Raw genomic sequence first — 16,565 nt, forward strand, 5'->3', positions numbered from 1 at the left:
TCTGATTTTAATACAAGTATTGAGTAATTCACATTCAAAAACTAGAAGTCAGGATGTGTCTGAATGCCAGGGCTTCAAAATCAATACAATTCTGTAAAGTAAAAAAAGGTAAACTATTAGAACAAACTATTAGAAAATGCTAACCACTACCCTTAGCATACCCACATTGTTTTTCCTGTCAGGGAACCACATAATTGGAATTTGGAATAATTATGTTCACTCTTTCCCTTTTTTTTTTTTTTTTTAAGTGATAAAAATAACTTGAGAGAGCCCATATCAAATGGTGGTCTGTTCTTTTTTCTCTATACCTTGCCTAATGAATTGATTTTGAATATACCAGTTAAGAAAGTTCATCAGTTATGACCTACTGATTGAAACTTGCTGGGATGGCTCCAAGTGGTAGATGGTATTTAAAGAAGTTTTAGGCAAGGGGTTTGGCCTTACTTCCTTGTAAGGTAATTAGAGATTTTTCTTTGCTGAATTCCCAGGTAAAAGACACATTAGAGACCCAAGCATAGAATTGGAAAGAGCAAGTTACTGTCTAGAACACACTTCTCAGATGTTAAGATATTATGAATCTTCACCTCAGGGTCTTATTAAAATGAAAATTATGATGATAGTGGCCAGGAACTTGTGGGTTATAGGAATGCAGAATTGTTCACAGGTATGGAGTTTCAGTTTTACAAGATAAAAACAAGAGTTCTGGAGATTGTACAACATAGTATACCTAACATTACTGAATTGTATGTTTATAATTGGTTAAAAGGGTAGTTTGTATTAGATCTATTTTATCACAATTAAAAATTCTAAGGGAGAATTTAAATTCTTTTTTTAAAAATTTAATTTATTTATTCATGAGAGACAGAGGCAGAGACACAGGCAGAGGGAGAAGCTGGCTCCATGCAGGGAGCCCCATGTGGGACTCGATCCCAGGTCTCCAGGATCACGCCCTGGACTGCAGGTGGCGCTAAACCGCCGAGCCACCCAGGCTGCCCTCAAGAATTTAAATTCTTAAAGGGAGGAGCTACTCAGTTCTGTATTATTGAATGGATTTCTGTTTTTTTCAGGATCTTTTCAGGGACTGGAGGCTAGCTCTCATGCCTCCCCATCCCCACCAACATGCACTATATTTGACCACAATGAGAGAAAGAAAGAAGAACCTTTGCTGTGTCAAGCATCAGAAGAAAGAGAGAAAAGATTGAGTCATTTGGTTTGGAGTGTGCCCTGAGATTCTCCATTTCTCACAAGTTACTAGGTAGCACCATTGCTGCTTGTGCACAGCAAGACCCTTGATAGCTGGGCTACTGAATTCTGGGAGCAACTGAAGAACTGTTGGTGTTCCAACAGAACCCCCATTCTTCCTTTCATACATTGCATTTTACTAAAAATTTACAGGCAGAATCAGAATGTGGGAATAAGCTACACTCAGACAAGTTAGAGAAACAAGCTGAGATAACTCAGGAGAGCTTAACATGCAAGTTCATGCACAAAATCACCATCCAAACTACAGAGAATAAAAAGTTTCTGTAGGTTCGCAAAGCAGTTGATCAGTGGAAGAATTAAAATATTAATGTGTCAAATCAATTACTAGGCTGGCTCTTCTGGCTCAGAAAACTTTGGTCAAATCCATAAATGAAAACACATAAACATAGATACTATAAAGTACTTCAAATGTGTCCAAGGTTTTTGAAAATTATTCTCATTGTTTGACAACATTTGGGTTGAAAGAGAACAAGTTTTGTCCTAGCATTTTATGGTTGGTACCTGCTGAGTATACTGTTCAGTGTTCTATTCCTTAAGCAAGCCAATATGTCCTAGTTTTCCTTGGGAAAATAACATTAACATGCAATAAATCAGGAATTGTGTATGGCTAAAGAAGTTACAAGCTCAAAAAGTCCATTGAATATAATAAACAGTCACTATTGTTGGGCCCCAAAACATGAGGATGAAGCCGAGACCCTTGTGGTTGTCTGAATGTCAGCATTGGGCCAAAGCCCCTACAGAGGTGAGTTGTCCAGCAAGTATTACTTACTGTTTCCTTAAAATGTTCCCTTAACCAATTTGAGCTGTTGGCACTCTACCTTTGCTTCTGGTAAACATGGTCCAAACACTTCCAACAAAAGTTTATCTTCTTTTACTGCTTTCTCAAAGTCTGCAAAAGATATCTTGCCATCATTGTCATAATCCTAGAGAGGAAGATGATATCTTGATAAATGATAGGTTTTAATTTTGCCTGGAAAACTTTGCCAAGTACACTTCAGTGGGCCCTATTTCATAAATCAAAAGGTACTTGTTTATCAGGGCTACTTGATACCTGTAATTCTATTTGGAATACCTGGTATTATGGGCTGAATGTGTCCCTCCTGCCATCAAATTCACATCTTAAAGCCCCCAGTATGATGATTTTGGAAGTGGGGTCTTTGGGAGGCAATTAGATTTAGCTGTCTTTAGCTGTCTTGTGGAGCCCCTGTGACGTAACTGTCCTTATACGTGGAGCAAGACCAGAGTCCTTTCTGCCATGTGAGGACACATTGAAGTGGTGGCTGTCTGCAAGCCAAGAAGAGAACCCTCACCATGGAAGAGAATTGACGGGCACCTTGGACATTCCAGTTGCAGGATTTTTTTTTTTTTTTTAAAGCAATCTCTAGGGATGCCAGGGTGGCTAAGCGGTTTAGCACCTGCCTTCGGCCCAGGGTATGATGAAATAAAATATTTAAAACAATCTCAGGATCCCTGGGTGGCGCAGCAGTTTAGCGCCTGCCTTTGGCCCAGGGCGCGATCCTGGAGACCCGGGATCTAATCCCACGTCAGGCTCCTGGTGCATGGAGCCTGCTTCTCCCTCTGCCTGTGTCTCTGCCTCTCTCTCTCTCTCTCTGTGACTATCATAAATAAATAAAAATTAAAAAAAAATAAAACAATCTCTACACCCAATGTGGAGCTTGAGCTTAAAACTTTGAGATCAAGATTTGCACGTTCTACCAACTGAGCTAGCCAGATAGATGCCCCCCCCCCTCCCAGTCTCAGGAATTTGAGAGATAAATTCCTGTTTTAAGTCACCCAGTCTGGTATTTTCTTATAGCCGTCCAAGCAAACTAAGACACCTCAGTCCATAATATTTCCTTTCCAAAAAGAAGGGAGTGGGTTTAGTCCTGGGAAATACTATCTCTCAAGAAGTTGACCTTCAGCCCTAAGCAGCAGCTAGTGAGTATTTTTTTAAATAGGTTTTTTTTTTTTTTGAAGATTTTATTTATTTATGAGAGACACACAAAAACAGAGACATACCAAGAGGGAGGAGAAGCAGACTCCATGCAAAGAGCCCGGTGCGGGACTCGATCCCTGGACTCCGATCACACCCTGAGCCAAAGGCGGACGCTCAACTGCTGAGCCACTCAGGTGTCCCTAGTGAGTATTTTTAATAGAAGAAGATACCCTGGAGTTTGTGTTAGCTAAATGTGAGACTCAGCAGCCCCCATCACCTATTTCCTTCCTGATCTGCAGAGTAATGGAGGTAAGCAGAGTCCAGGCTGCCTTAGAGTCATAAATTTTCACTGATATCCAGGATAGGGTCATAGCAAGAAAAGGAAAATCCTTATGTCCATTAGAAAGTGGTACTATTGGTTTCATTGAAAGAATTCTGCACCCCATTTTCTAGTGTGCCTTGGGTAAAACTACTTAGCTTTCTCATCTAGAAAATAAAGATAGTAATTTCTACAACATGGGGTTGTTGTGAGATTAAAATGAGTTCATATATTAATGTTCTGTGAAGGGCCTGGCATATAGTAAGTACTCTATAAGGGACAACTATTTTAATTATTGTTATTTTGTTATAATGGTGTTTAGATGGGTTGGAGGGGTAGGGTCATGAAGACAGATTAGCATCCAATTTTAGAAGCATTTGCTGCACTGCCACCCACACATTAATGAGGTTTTACTGATAGTAAAATAATTTAAACTAGTTAACATTCATTTTGTGCAGTCATTCATTTAATCACCCAGTCATATCATAAGTATTCATTGAGCATCCACTATCAGCTAGGTACTGTTCTAGGCAATGAATAGAGCAGAGAACAAAAAATTTCCTGCCCTCATAAAGATAACTATAATTATAGAGGGCAGCCCAGGTGGCTCAGTGGTTTAGCGCCTCCTTCGGCCCAGGGCGTGATCCTGGAGTCCCAGGATCGAGTCCCATGTCGGGCTCCCTGCATGGAGCCTGCTTCTCCCTCTGCCTGTGTCTCTGCCTCTCTCTTCCTCTTTCTCTCTCTCTCTCTGTCTCTCATGAATAAATAAAATCTTTAAAAAAATTATAGAGTGAAATAAATCATTTATTGTCCTTAGCTTTCTCCAACATCTGCTTGATTGGATAATAAGTTCTAGGTTTTCATTTGTACCATTTTCTTCAGTGTTATATCTACCAACTCTCTTATTCCTTCATCAGTCTCTTCCTCAGATGACTGTTGGTGCAGACTGTTCTTCAACATGTCAAATATCTCTTCTTGAGAAATGTAACCATCACCGTTCAAATAGTAAACTTCAAAACAGACTGTCCAAAGCACAAGAAATTTAAAGACTTGGGTAAGAACAGTTAAAATATCACTAGTCTTTTCCTTAATCATATCAATACCTAGTTTTTAAAAAGATAAAAACAACTTCTACAACCTACAATTATTGGTCCATATGATAGGTTTTATTTATTTATTTATTTATATATTTTTAAAAGATTTTATTTTTATTTATTCATAGAGATGCAGAGAGAGAGAGGGAGGCAGAGACACAGGCAGAGGGAGAAACAGGCTCCACACAGCCTGACGCGGGACTCGATCTAGGGTCTCCAGGATCACACCCTTGGCTGCAGGCGGCGCTAAACCGCTGCACCACCAGGGCTGCCCATATGATAGATTTTAAAATAAAGTACTCTTTATTATACTTCCTTCCACAAGATTAAATATCCCTTGGGATGTGGATTTTGAAATTGAGAGTTTAAAAATATTATGAAACTTGAAACCATGAAAATCCCAAAAAAGGATATAGGAACAAGGCTCCTTGACATGGGTCTTGGTAATGATTTCATGGCTCTAACACCAAAAGCACAAGCAAAAAAAGTAAAAAACAAGCGGGACTAAAAAAAAAAAAAAAAAAGACACACACAAAAAAACCAAATGGGAATACATCAAACTAGAAAGTTTATGTACAGAAAAGGAAACCATCAACAACTGAAAAGACAGCCTATGGAATGGGAAAAAATACTTGCAAATCAGATAAGGTGTTAATATCCAAAAGATATAAAGAACTCCTACAACTCAATAGCAAAACAAACAAAACCAACCCACTTTAAAAATAGGCAAAGGACTGGAAATAAATACATTATCTTAGTTGGTGACTTCTTATTTCTGGAATACTTTGAAATCAAGGAGTTTAATTTAGGTACTTGAAACTATAAACAATACCTTCTGTATTCAAAGAGATACCATCAATTCCAACTTGTAAATATTAATAGTCTTTTTCCTCTTCTCTGTCCCCACTGTTATTTCCTAGATAACTTCAACAATCTCCTAAGAAACTCCCCTGCCTCTATCTAATTTTTCGTTATTTATTATAGTTGATTCACAACTATCCTCTAGAGAGTGTTGGGGAGAGGAAACTGATGTCTTTTCCTTAGTAAGATTCAACCTTAATGATATATACATTCAACTTACCTTATTAGCCTCATGTCTCGACATCAATTTTTCCCAGCTCAACCTACTCAGTTAGACATCCATGCCTTTATTCATACCGTTCCTAATACCTAGCATGGTCTTCTTTCTAGTTTCTTTCTGCTCAAGATTTACCAAGAAACAACTGAAAGGCTAGTTATTCTTTGAAAATGTCTTCTGATCCACCAGATCCCACTGGAAAGAACTTTCTCAACACTCCCATGTAGTATTTTGAAAATACATAGATTTCTAAGTAATCATATTATATTGTGGTTATTAGTTTATATGTATTATGTGACCCAGAACTGAGCATCTCCTGTTGTAGAATGACTTCTTGGATCACAAATAAAAGAAGACTTTTATAAACTTCAAAAAAGTGTGATGAAACTACAATAAAGGAGATATATAAAAATATTTTTTTAAGTAAACTCTACATCTGATGTGGGATTCAAACTCACAACCCAAAGATCGAGTTGCATGCTTTACTGACTAAGCCAGCCAGGCACCTCTGAAGATAAATATTTAAACTTATGGTCATTCAATACATATATACACGTGTACACATACATGCATGTGTGTGTGTGTACCTCAATATTATGATTCTCTTCTTACATACAGTACAAAAACTAAGTATAAACTTCATCACATCACTGACAACATTTTTCAATATACTTGGGTAGTGAGTTTGTCATTCCCTGAGAGCCTGCCTATCTGCACTATCCAAAATGATCTCTCTCTCCCTGGAGAGTGTCTTCCATGACTTCCATCCATTCATTCATGCCACAGATGACCCTACTCAGGTACCAAAAATACAGTAGAGCAGGAGCTCTTCCAAACTTTGTATTCTAGTTAAATTGCAAGAGTAGAACCAAGTATAAAATTCCAGATAATCAGATCAGCTGTGTCTTTTTGTTGAGTCTCTTCAATCCAGAGCATACATAAAGCACAACCTTGAGAAGTAGTATTTTTCCCAAGTTAACATATCCTGAAATGTCTATGAGACCTTTTTAGAAAGAGGGATTAGAGAAGGAAAATTCTTTGATAGTGTGATGCTATTTAATCATGTATTGCCACAACGATTTACATCCACCAAAAACTTAGCAATTTATGCAAATTCCAACACTAGCGTATTGGTGTCTGATGGTTAATGTGTGTTTCATCTTGTTTTGCGTCAATCACTCCCAGTTATTTTCTTTGATTAAGAGACAGGAATGGCCTCACTGTGACTTATGCACTGGCCTGTATCAAGGCCCATTTTCAGCGGAGCCCAGAGACAGCCACAAAATCATGGCCTTGCTGGCTGATTGCAGTTGGGCTCAAGCCCTGACCTTAACTTGCTGGTCTTCACCTGGGCCTTAAGCCAAAGAATGGCATGGTGACATTTAGGCATTGCAGAACCAGTGAAGAAAATGTTTGAGGACCCTGGGTCTAGGGACTCTCCCATAAAACAGGCCACCCATTTCATGTTTTGATGTTTTTATAAAACTGTCATGAACTATTTTTGAAAGGTTGCTGTAGAGAACATGGATTTTATATTTTTTAAAATGTTTAAGCATTCACTAAATACAAAATTGACAATGCATATTACTGTCAGTAATAACATGTAGAAGAAATCTTACACTTAAGCTTTTCTTCAAAAGTCCCTCGAAGAAACACCGATAATCCTTTAACCCACTCTTTGGCATTTATGCAGTTATCATTGTCTTTGTCAAATGCAAAAAATACTGAAAGAAAAATATCATAGAAGCATATTGTAATTTACAACTATTTTATTTTATTTTAATATTTTATTTATTTATTTATTTAAAGAGAGAGAGAGCATGCATGCATGAGTGGGTTGGGGGAGAGGCAGAGGGAGAAGCTGATTCTCCGTTGAGCAGGGAGCCTGATGCGGGGCCCCATCAGGAGACCCTGAGAGATCATGAGCTCAGCCGAAGGCAGATGCTTAACTGACTGAGCCACCCAGGCACCACACAGTTATTTTATAATTCAGAAGTATGTATATATCAAAAGATTTTTAAAACCTTCCTCAAAACAACAACAAAAACACACTGAAAACCTTTCCTCCCAAATTGAGGGGAAAAAAGGGTTTTGGCACAGTCTTTCTTACAAGAGTCAAAATTACTAGAAATATGTTTCCCACAGATTTTTATAGAAAAAAAGGAATAATTCTCCTCCAGGATCAATGATGAACTTCACTTGTGATATTTTGTACAGTTACCATGAGCCAAGAAGAGCAACATGGAGCTAATCAAGTGATGGTAATTTATACTAAAAAAAGTGGCAGGGGTTCCTGGGTGGCTCAGTCTGTTGAGTAGCCGACTCTTAATTTTGGCTCAAGTCATGGTCTCAGGTCCTGGGATCCAGCCCTGCATTGGATCTCTGCTCAGTGGGGAGTTTGCTTGAGATTCTCTCTCCCTCTCCTGCTGTCCCTCCCCCTACTCACACTCTGTCTCTAAAATAAACAAATCGTTTAAATAAATAAAAATAAAAGAGTGGCAAAGGGGGCACCTGGCTAGCTCAGTTGGTAGAGCATGTGGCTTTTGATCTTGAGGGGGTCATGAGTTCAAACTTCATGTTAAATGTAGAGATGACTTTAAGAAATAGTAATAATAGTGATGCCTGGGTGAGCATCTGCCTTCGGCTCAGGGCGTGATCCTGGGATTCGGGATTGAGTCCCACTTTGGGCTCCTTGCAGGGAGCCCGCTTCTCCCTCTGCCTGTGTCTCTGCCTTTCTCTGTGTCTCTCATGAATAAATAGAATCTTTGAAATAAGTTTATTAAATTAAATTTAAACAATAAAATAGTAATAATATAAATAAAATGCATTTGAAAAGAGTGGCAAAATTCTGTTCTAAACAGTATGTATAGGGCAGCCCCCGGTGGTGCAGCAGTTTGGCGCCACCTGCAGCCTGGGCTGTGATCCTGGAGACCCGGGATCAAGTCCCACATTGGGCTCCCTGCATAGAGCCTGCTTCTCCCTCTGTCTGTGTCTCTGCCCCTCTCTCTCTGTGCCTATGAATAAATAAATAAAAAATCTTTAAAAAAAAAAGTATGTATAATACCTAAAGATAATTTACTAAAATAACATATTATTTTTTAAATTACCAATGAAATCTTAGTATTATTATATAGAAGATAAAATGTTACTGACTCTTTTAGGGGTAATGTTAATTATTTTTATTATGATTATGGTTTCAAGGTATATACCTATGTCAAAACATCAAATTGAACACTAAAAATTTGTTAGTGAAACTGGATCACATTAGATAATTTCCTATTTTATTTTTTTAAAGATTTTATTTATTTATTCATGAGAGACACACAGAGAGAGGCAGAGACACAGGCAGAGGGAGAAGCAGGCTCCTCTCAGGGAGCCCAAGCAGGACTCAATCCCAGGACCCTGGGACCACGACCCAAGCCAAAGGCAGACGCCCCACCACTGAGCCATCCAGGTGGCCCTAGTTTCCTATTTTAAATATAAGATCCTCTACTTTTTTCAGTTTAATGAGTAATTATCATTTTTGGTACTAATACAGTATTTTTATGAGGAAAGAGAAGTCATTTAGTAGTTTACATGTCTACAGCATATGAATCCAAAGACTTCATGAGTAAAAAGTCATATGCTTAACTTAAAAAAAAAAAAACCAATACTGGCAACTTACTGGTTATTTCTCAAAATGGTACAGCTATGAGATAAAACATTCTGAGTGAGTTTTGATTAAAAACCATCCTCACGGGATGCCTGGGTGGCTCAGCATCCCTCACGGGATGTTGGGTGTCTGCCTTTGACTCGGGGGATGATCCTGGGGTCCGAGATTGGGTCCCACAATGGGCTCCTGTGGGAAGCCTGCTTCTCCCTTTGCCTGTGTCTCTGCCTCTCTCTCTCTCTCTCTCTCTCTCTCTCTCATAAATAGATAAATAAAATCTCTTTTAAAAATCCTCACAATCAGATCAACTTTTATTTTATATTGGCAGCCTTATCAGAATTAAGTCCATCTAGTTTGGCATGGAAAAACTCAAGGGGGATCCCTGGGTGGCTCAGCGGTTTGGCGCCTGCCTTCGGCTCAGGGCGTGATCCTGGAGTTCCGCATTGGGCTCCTTGCATGGAGCCTGCTTCTCTCTCTGCCATTCTCTCTCTCTCTCTCTCTCTCTCTATCATGAATAAATGAATAAAATCTTTAAAAAAAAAGAGAGAGAGAGAAAAACTCAAGGGGCACCTAGGTGGCTTAGTTGGTTGAACATCTAACTCGACTTTTGGCTCAGGACATGATCTGGGGGGTGTGGGATCAGCTCCCCAGCCCCCAGAGGAATTCTGTGCTCAGGAATGGGTTCCTGCTCAGCTCAGAGTCCACTTGTCCCCCTCCCTGCCCTCTGCCCCTCCCTCAACTTGCACCAAATAAATAAACTTTAAAAAAATTCAAAGTCTTTGATGACAATTGAACACACATACATATATAAAAATTTGCCATATATAATTTTGTCATTACAAATAGATATTTGCCACATATTAATATGTACACCATATATATATTTGCCATCTCAGCTTGGTCCATTTCAATTTCTTAAGACTCTTACCCCTATTCATAAGCATATCATCAGTCATTCCAAATACGCTGTGCAGGATCGCTCGAAATGCATTACGATCTAGTCCGAAGTTATTAAGTCTTACATTAGCTCTTTCCACCAAGCTGTGAAAAAGTCTTATGAGACACTCTACTTCACTTTTTTTGACTGTAAAATAAAAATACAAATATATACAGCTTAGACTTAGTGAGTACTCCAATCTAATAAAAAATATTTTACTAAAAAAAAAAATATTTTACTAAGCAGCTATTTTGTTCTTATGGTGCTAGATGCCCTAGCAATGAAAAAGTATGACATGACTTGTTACTTAATGGCTTACACAATTAAAACAGGCATCACCTAGAAGTCTCATAAGATAGCATGTAAATGGAAAATCATGTAACATAACAGTCACCACTATAGACATGTAAAGAAAGAGAAATCAGTGTGGGAAAGAGGAGTTGGGTCACTATCATGGGAGCAGACTTTTAACAGAGATTTGAAGGATGCATATTATTTATGCAGGAAGAAATGTGTTGGAGGTAGTAAAATAGAGAATTCCAGGGAGAGAAATGGGTTGGGTTTGGACATGCTCTATTGGGAGCACAACAACTGGAGAAATGAAACAAGATTGAAGAGAATGGGCTAATGGCAGAGAAAATTATCATTTATAGTTGACTTTAACCACATAGAATTGAACTGCAGATCCACTTAAAGATGATTTAAAAAAAACATAGTGCAGGACTGTAAATGTATTTTCTCTTATGATTTTCTTTATTTTGGGGAAAGGGGGGAGTGAGGAGGGGGAGAGGGAGAGAATCTTTAACAGGCTTCACCCCCAGAGCAGTGCAGGATATCACAACCTGGGCTAAAAGCAAGAGTTGGGGGCTGAACCGACTGAGCCACCCAAGTGCCCCATTCTCTTATGATTTTCTTCTTAATAATAGTAATTTTTAAATTTTATTAATTTATTCATGAGACACAGAGAGAGAGGCAGGGGGAGAAGTAGGCTCCCCATGAAGCAGAGAGCCTAATGTGGGATTCGATCCCAGGAACCCAGGAATACGACCTGAGCTGAAGGCAGATGCTTAATGAACTGAGCCACGCAGGCATCCCTCTCTTATGATTTCCTTAATAATATTTTCTTTTCTTTAACTTACTTTAAGATTACAGTATATAATACATAAAATGTATGAAATATGTTAATTGATTTTATAATTAAGGTCAGTAGTAGGCTATTGGCAGTAAAGGTTTTAAAAGCTCAAACATGGATTTTCAATTGTGTGAGGGTTGGTGCTTGTATCCTACAGGTCGTTCAAGGGTCAGCTGCATTTTACTGAAGCAGTGTTTCTCATGGACCACTTCTGGACCATCTGTATGAGAGAATCAATCCCCTCTTCATTGTTTAATCCAGATTCCCATGTCTTGCCCCAGACCTACCAAGTCAAAATTGCTAACATCAGGCTCAGGAATTAGCTTTTAAACAAGAGCTCTGTTGATTCTTCTAGGCCCTACGGATTGAGAAGTGGTTAGGAAAATTCATCTGGCAAAATTACATTGAAGGGGAAAACTGGAAGCATAGAAGCCAGGCTTGGAGTGATAGGGCTTTGGTTAGGGAGGTGGAGATGAGGTCAGAAAGTGGAAAGGGACTTGGGATGTTAGAGAAAATCAGGACTTGGAGACTAATTTTCTAACAAATTTCCAATATTCTTACACCCGAATTTCACTCTAGATTTAGGAAAAGGGTATTTTGAAAGAAGTGAATGGGTGATTCTAATGCATTATCAGGACCGAGAATTAAGGGATTAGATTTAGGGGGCTGAGGTACTGAAGTGCCAGATTCCACTTCTGTTTCTAAATTAGAACAGCAGACTTAGATGAGTCATAAAGCTTCCTTATGGCTCAGAGTCCTCACCTATGAAAACTGGGTATTGTCCTAGATGATCTTTGAGATTTCTTCAGTTTCTAAAAGCCCATTTCTAATGAATCATAGATTATTTGAAAGAACCAGAAGAGTTAGGAAGGAAACCTGGTTACTATTTTTTTCTCTTCCACCCCTTCCCCCGTTTTTTCTTTTTATAAGGAAAGTAGGGAGAAATATTTTAGATGCTATCTTTAAATTGATTTTAACTCACCCAATTGAAATCAATGATAACACATAGCACATACACAGTTTACATTAGGGTTTCTACAATGGTCAGAATGATTTGGTTCTTAGGGGAATGGTTGATAAATCTGAAGAATAAGCAATTACAAAGGTACCTACTAATACTGTTTTATGAACTAAATTAGATTTCCAGGCTCCACAATATAACTAACTATAAGCCCTGAAATACAACATAAAGATCATTTTTATCCATCCACAAAGCATTTATTAAGAGCCTCCTGTGAACCAGGCAATGAATACACCATGCTTCCTGCCCACAAAGTTGTTATACTTCGGCTAAGATATTAAAAAATAAAAAATAAAAGGGATGCCTGGGTGGCTCAGAGTTTAGCCTGATCCTGGAGTCCTGAGATCGGGTCCCACATCGGACTCCCTGCATGGAGCCTGCTTCTCTCTCTGCCTGTGTCTCTGCCTCTCTTTCTTTATCTCTCATGAATAAATAAATAAAATCTTAAAAAAAAAAAGTGCCACAAGGTATTACAAGCACTATGATTGATGGTGTTTGGCCATGACCCAAAGAAAGGAATAATCAACTGGGGAGGGAGTAGGAAATTAAGAAAGGTCCCGAGGTGTCACTTGAGCTAAGACCTGCCAAAGGTAAGTGCCTGTTTCTCTGCCTCTCTCTCTCTGAGTATCTCATGAATAAACAAAATCTTAAAAAAAAAAAAAAACTACCTTGTGAATGGGTGAGTCCAGATATGACAACACTGTCTTCCCAATCCATCCCCTATGCTCTTTGTACAATGACTTTGATATTCCTTTTTTTTTAAAAGACTTTATTTATTTATTCATGAAAGATGCAGAGAGAGAGAGGCAGAGTCACAGGCAGAGGGAGAAGCAGGCTCCATGCAGGGAGCCCGGCATGAGACTCGATCCCGGTCTTCAGGATCATGCCCAGGGGCTGAAGGCAGGTGCTAAACCACTGAACCACCCAGGGATTCCTGACTTTGATATTCCTGAGAGATGGGGGTCTCTCCTTTACTTGAAACTAGGAGGGGGCAGGGTGTGTGTGTGTGTGTGTGTGTGTGTGTGTGTGTGTGTATGACTGTTTCAACCAGTAGAGCTCAGTGGAAATGAAGCAATATGACTTCAAGGCTAGATCACATAAGGGGATGCAGCAGCTCCGAGGACAAAAACTTGTAGTGTTCTCCTTCTTTTCTTTGGAATACGAAGAACAAAGCAGCTCAGGTGTGGATGCAATATAAGGAGTGCAGAGTATGTTAATGATCGCCTGAAAGCACTCCTGCTCAATTCTGAGGGAGAGAATTATCATCGGAGTGGAAATGTTAGCACCAACAATGTGAAAATGGATCCCTGAAGGAAAGGGATGTTTTAAGAGTCAGGAGCTAAAAAAAAAAAAAAAAAGAGTCAGGAGCTGCTCTGAGTCAAATATTAACAAGTCATTCAAGACAGCTAGTAAGGATTTTAGGCACAATCTTCAGCAGGTAATAACTTTTCCTGAGTTTTATCCATGTAAGCTCACATTTCATTATATCTAAAGACCTCACTCATGAGGTCAAGGAACCATTGTTAATGATATTTGGGAGATCATAGGTAATGAGAATGGTGAGGTACTAGAGATTGGCCCGTGTTACTTATTTTGGAATAATTTTAGATTTACATAAGAGCAGCAAAGATGAGAGTTTGCATAAAATCTTCACTGTCTTTCCTTGTTAACACCTTACGGAACGATGGTACATTTGTCAAAACAAATACACTAACATTGGCACATTATTATTAAACTATAGATTTTACCACTTTTCCCACAAATGTCCTTTATTGGCGGGTTCCAGAATCCAAGCCGCTATATGCTTGATTGTCATGTCTCTTACAATTTGTGAGTTTTCAGTCTTTCGTGACCTTGAGTTTTTATTTTGCATAATGTTCCTCAGTTGTTTGCCTAAGTTTTTCTCACGATTAGACTGTAGTTAGGGGTTTTGGGGAAGGATACTAGAGATAGGTTGCTGTTCTTCTCACATGTCAGGGGGATACATATTAACAAGGTTAACTGTTGATAACTTTGATCACTTGGTTAAGCTAGTCTACAGGATTCTCCACTCTAGTTACCATTTTCCCTTTCCACAATCTATTCTTTAGAAGCCAGCTGCTCAAGTGAAATGAATTCCACTTCTTGGGAAGGAGTATCTATATTATTATTTGGAGTTCCTTCTCCTGAAAGGAAGAGGTCTTTCTTCATTTACTTACTCAATTATTTATGTCAGTATGGGGTGTGTGTGTGTCACATATACTCATTTTATAATAATTGTTAATTTTCTTGCTCAAATTGTTCATTTTGGACACTGGGAACTTTTTTTTTTTTTAATTTTTTATTTATTTATGATAGTCACAGAGAGAGAAAGAGAGAGGCAGAGACACAGGCAGAGGGAGAAGCAGGCTCCATGCACCGGGAGCCTGATGTGGGATTCGATCCTGGGTCTCCAGGATCGCGCCCTGGGCCAAAGGCAGGCGCCAAACCGCTGCGCCACCCAGGGATCCCGACACTGGGAACTTTTGAATGGTTTCTTGTATGTTTCACATAGCATAATCCATTGGCTTTTTCATCTCTTTGGTGAAATTAGTTGGACCTCCAATTTATAGTCACTCAGAAATGAAGGTAACAACTTAGACTTGTGATGGGCATCTGAAGTAGGAGAGTCTTGTGGAACTGAACCTATGGGATCTGATGCCATCTCAGGGAGTGTCAGGATTAAGAAATTGCTGGAATGTCACAGAAAATTGCTTGCTGGGGGAAAAACCATACGGTTGGGAGACCAGAAGTGTAGGTGTGGTAGTAATGTCAGAGTAAAAGAGAAAAAGAGGTGTAGTGTAGGTTTTCCTTTACACTCTGTGCAGCTATTTCTTCAAGGAATCCTCATTCTTTTTAGTGGAGATTGATATTTAGACACCAAGGTCTAGGCACTGGGTGTGCTTGTTATTACTGGGGTATTAATATTTCTAAGCCCAATATATAATGAAGGGGGCAGAATATTTCTAAGCCCTTTCAGCAAACATTGCTAGAAAATATGTCTGTATACTAACCTACGTATGCATACATACTGGCACATGTTATGTCTCACAAATAAAGTGCAAGGCAAATACTGGACTACTGGATTTATAGGTGGTCCTGGGCTAAGTCCCAGAAGAGATAATCAATTGTATTAGAAATTCATGAACACTCAGGGGCTCATGAATTCATAAGGATAAATCATACTAGATTTAACTTATTTCCTCCTTTTGGTAGGACCATTCCTACTGAATCAGAGAAATGCAGATTACAAAGTATTTGGATTTTAGCAAGGCATACGACAAAAATTTCTTATTCTTACATGAATTATCTACTCAGTATCCAGTAGTGCCAAGCACAAGAGTAGGCTTTCAAATGAATGTTTGCTAAATAAATGATGGCCCCTTATAAATAGCAGAGGTAAAGGAATATACTGGATGAGTCAGAATCCAAAGTAACATCTTGATGCCAAAATAATCACTTGAATCAAACAATATGAAATTATTGGGAAGCTTTAAAATTCTTCACTTAGCTTTAAAAAACTTTTATTCTACGTTAAGTGTAAAAAAATGTGGCTAAACAACATATGTGTGAAGACTGGGTCAATTCCTAACTCGCCATCAGTCAAGCTGGGATTGCTATTAGGCTTACAGAACTGAAGTTTCATGAAACTAAGAATGTAATATGTGTTAGCTAATTGAATTTTAAATTAAAAAAATAAATTCTAAGGGAAGACATCACCGTGTAGTTAGCAATAGTATTCAAGATCCTAAAGAAAAAAGTACAATTTCCCTGGGCTTAAAAGCACTAGGAAAGGCAGTAGGCAGTTGAAACTCCTGTATATTGTTTCTGAATGAGTTTTGAAGGCTCAAGAGAAAAAAACCACCAATGTGAGAAATAAAACCAAGACAATAAATTAGCTAGGTTTCAAATTCCAGAGACCCAAGAAAGCAAAGATTTAATTAAATACAAATACACACAAAACCAGATTGCCAAGGATGTGTGAATATGCAACTTAATGTATAAATTTAGAAAAATAGAAGATTGAACCCATAAGTATAAAAACAAAAAGAAATGAAGTTTCACTTGGAAAAGACAATTTTGATTAGGAATTCTTAAACTTAAAAAAAACTAAAATA

The 16,565-nt window shown here is 38.5% G+C and overlaps 1 protein-coding gene across 8 annotated transcripts in view; it reads right to left on the reverse strand.

Annotated features, from left to right (window-relative positions):
* Positions 1–16,565, reverse strand: part of PEX1 (peroxisomal biogenesis factor 1) — a 70,787-nt gene that overhangs the window by 49,908 nt on the left and 4,314 nt on the right. For 4 of the 8 annotated variants that reach the window (XR_005369371.1, XR_005369370.1, XM_038556809.1 and 1 more), the window contains exons 2-5: positions 10,268–10,423; positions 7,310–7,414; positions 4,389–4,540; positions 2,082–2,186 (exon numbers count right to left, since the gene is read on the reverse strand). Coding sequence is in view for 6 of the 8 variants with exons in the window: in XM_038556809.1 (XP_038412737.1) it covers positions 2,082–2,186; positions 4,389–4,540; positions 7,310–7,414; positions 10,268–10,423 (518 nt within the window). In the remaining 2 variants the exon portion in view is untranslated. Of the gene's footprint in view, positions 1–2,081; positions 2,187–4,388; positions 4,541–7,309; positions 7,415–10,267; positions 10,424–16,565 lie in introns of those variants that run through there. The other 4 variants (XM_038556810.1, XM_038556811.1, XM_038556812.1 and 1 more) reach the window with 4 other exon arrangements.

This window comes from Canis lupus, chromosome 14, assembly GCF_011100685.1.
Source record: "Canis lupus familiaris isolate Mischka breed German Shepherd chromosome 14, alternate assembly UU_Cfam_GSD_1.0, whole genome shotgun sequence".
In the NCBI taxonomy this organism is placed as follows: domain Eukaryota; kingdom Metazoa; phylum Chordata; class Mammalia; order Carnivora; family Canidae; genus Canis; species Canis lupus.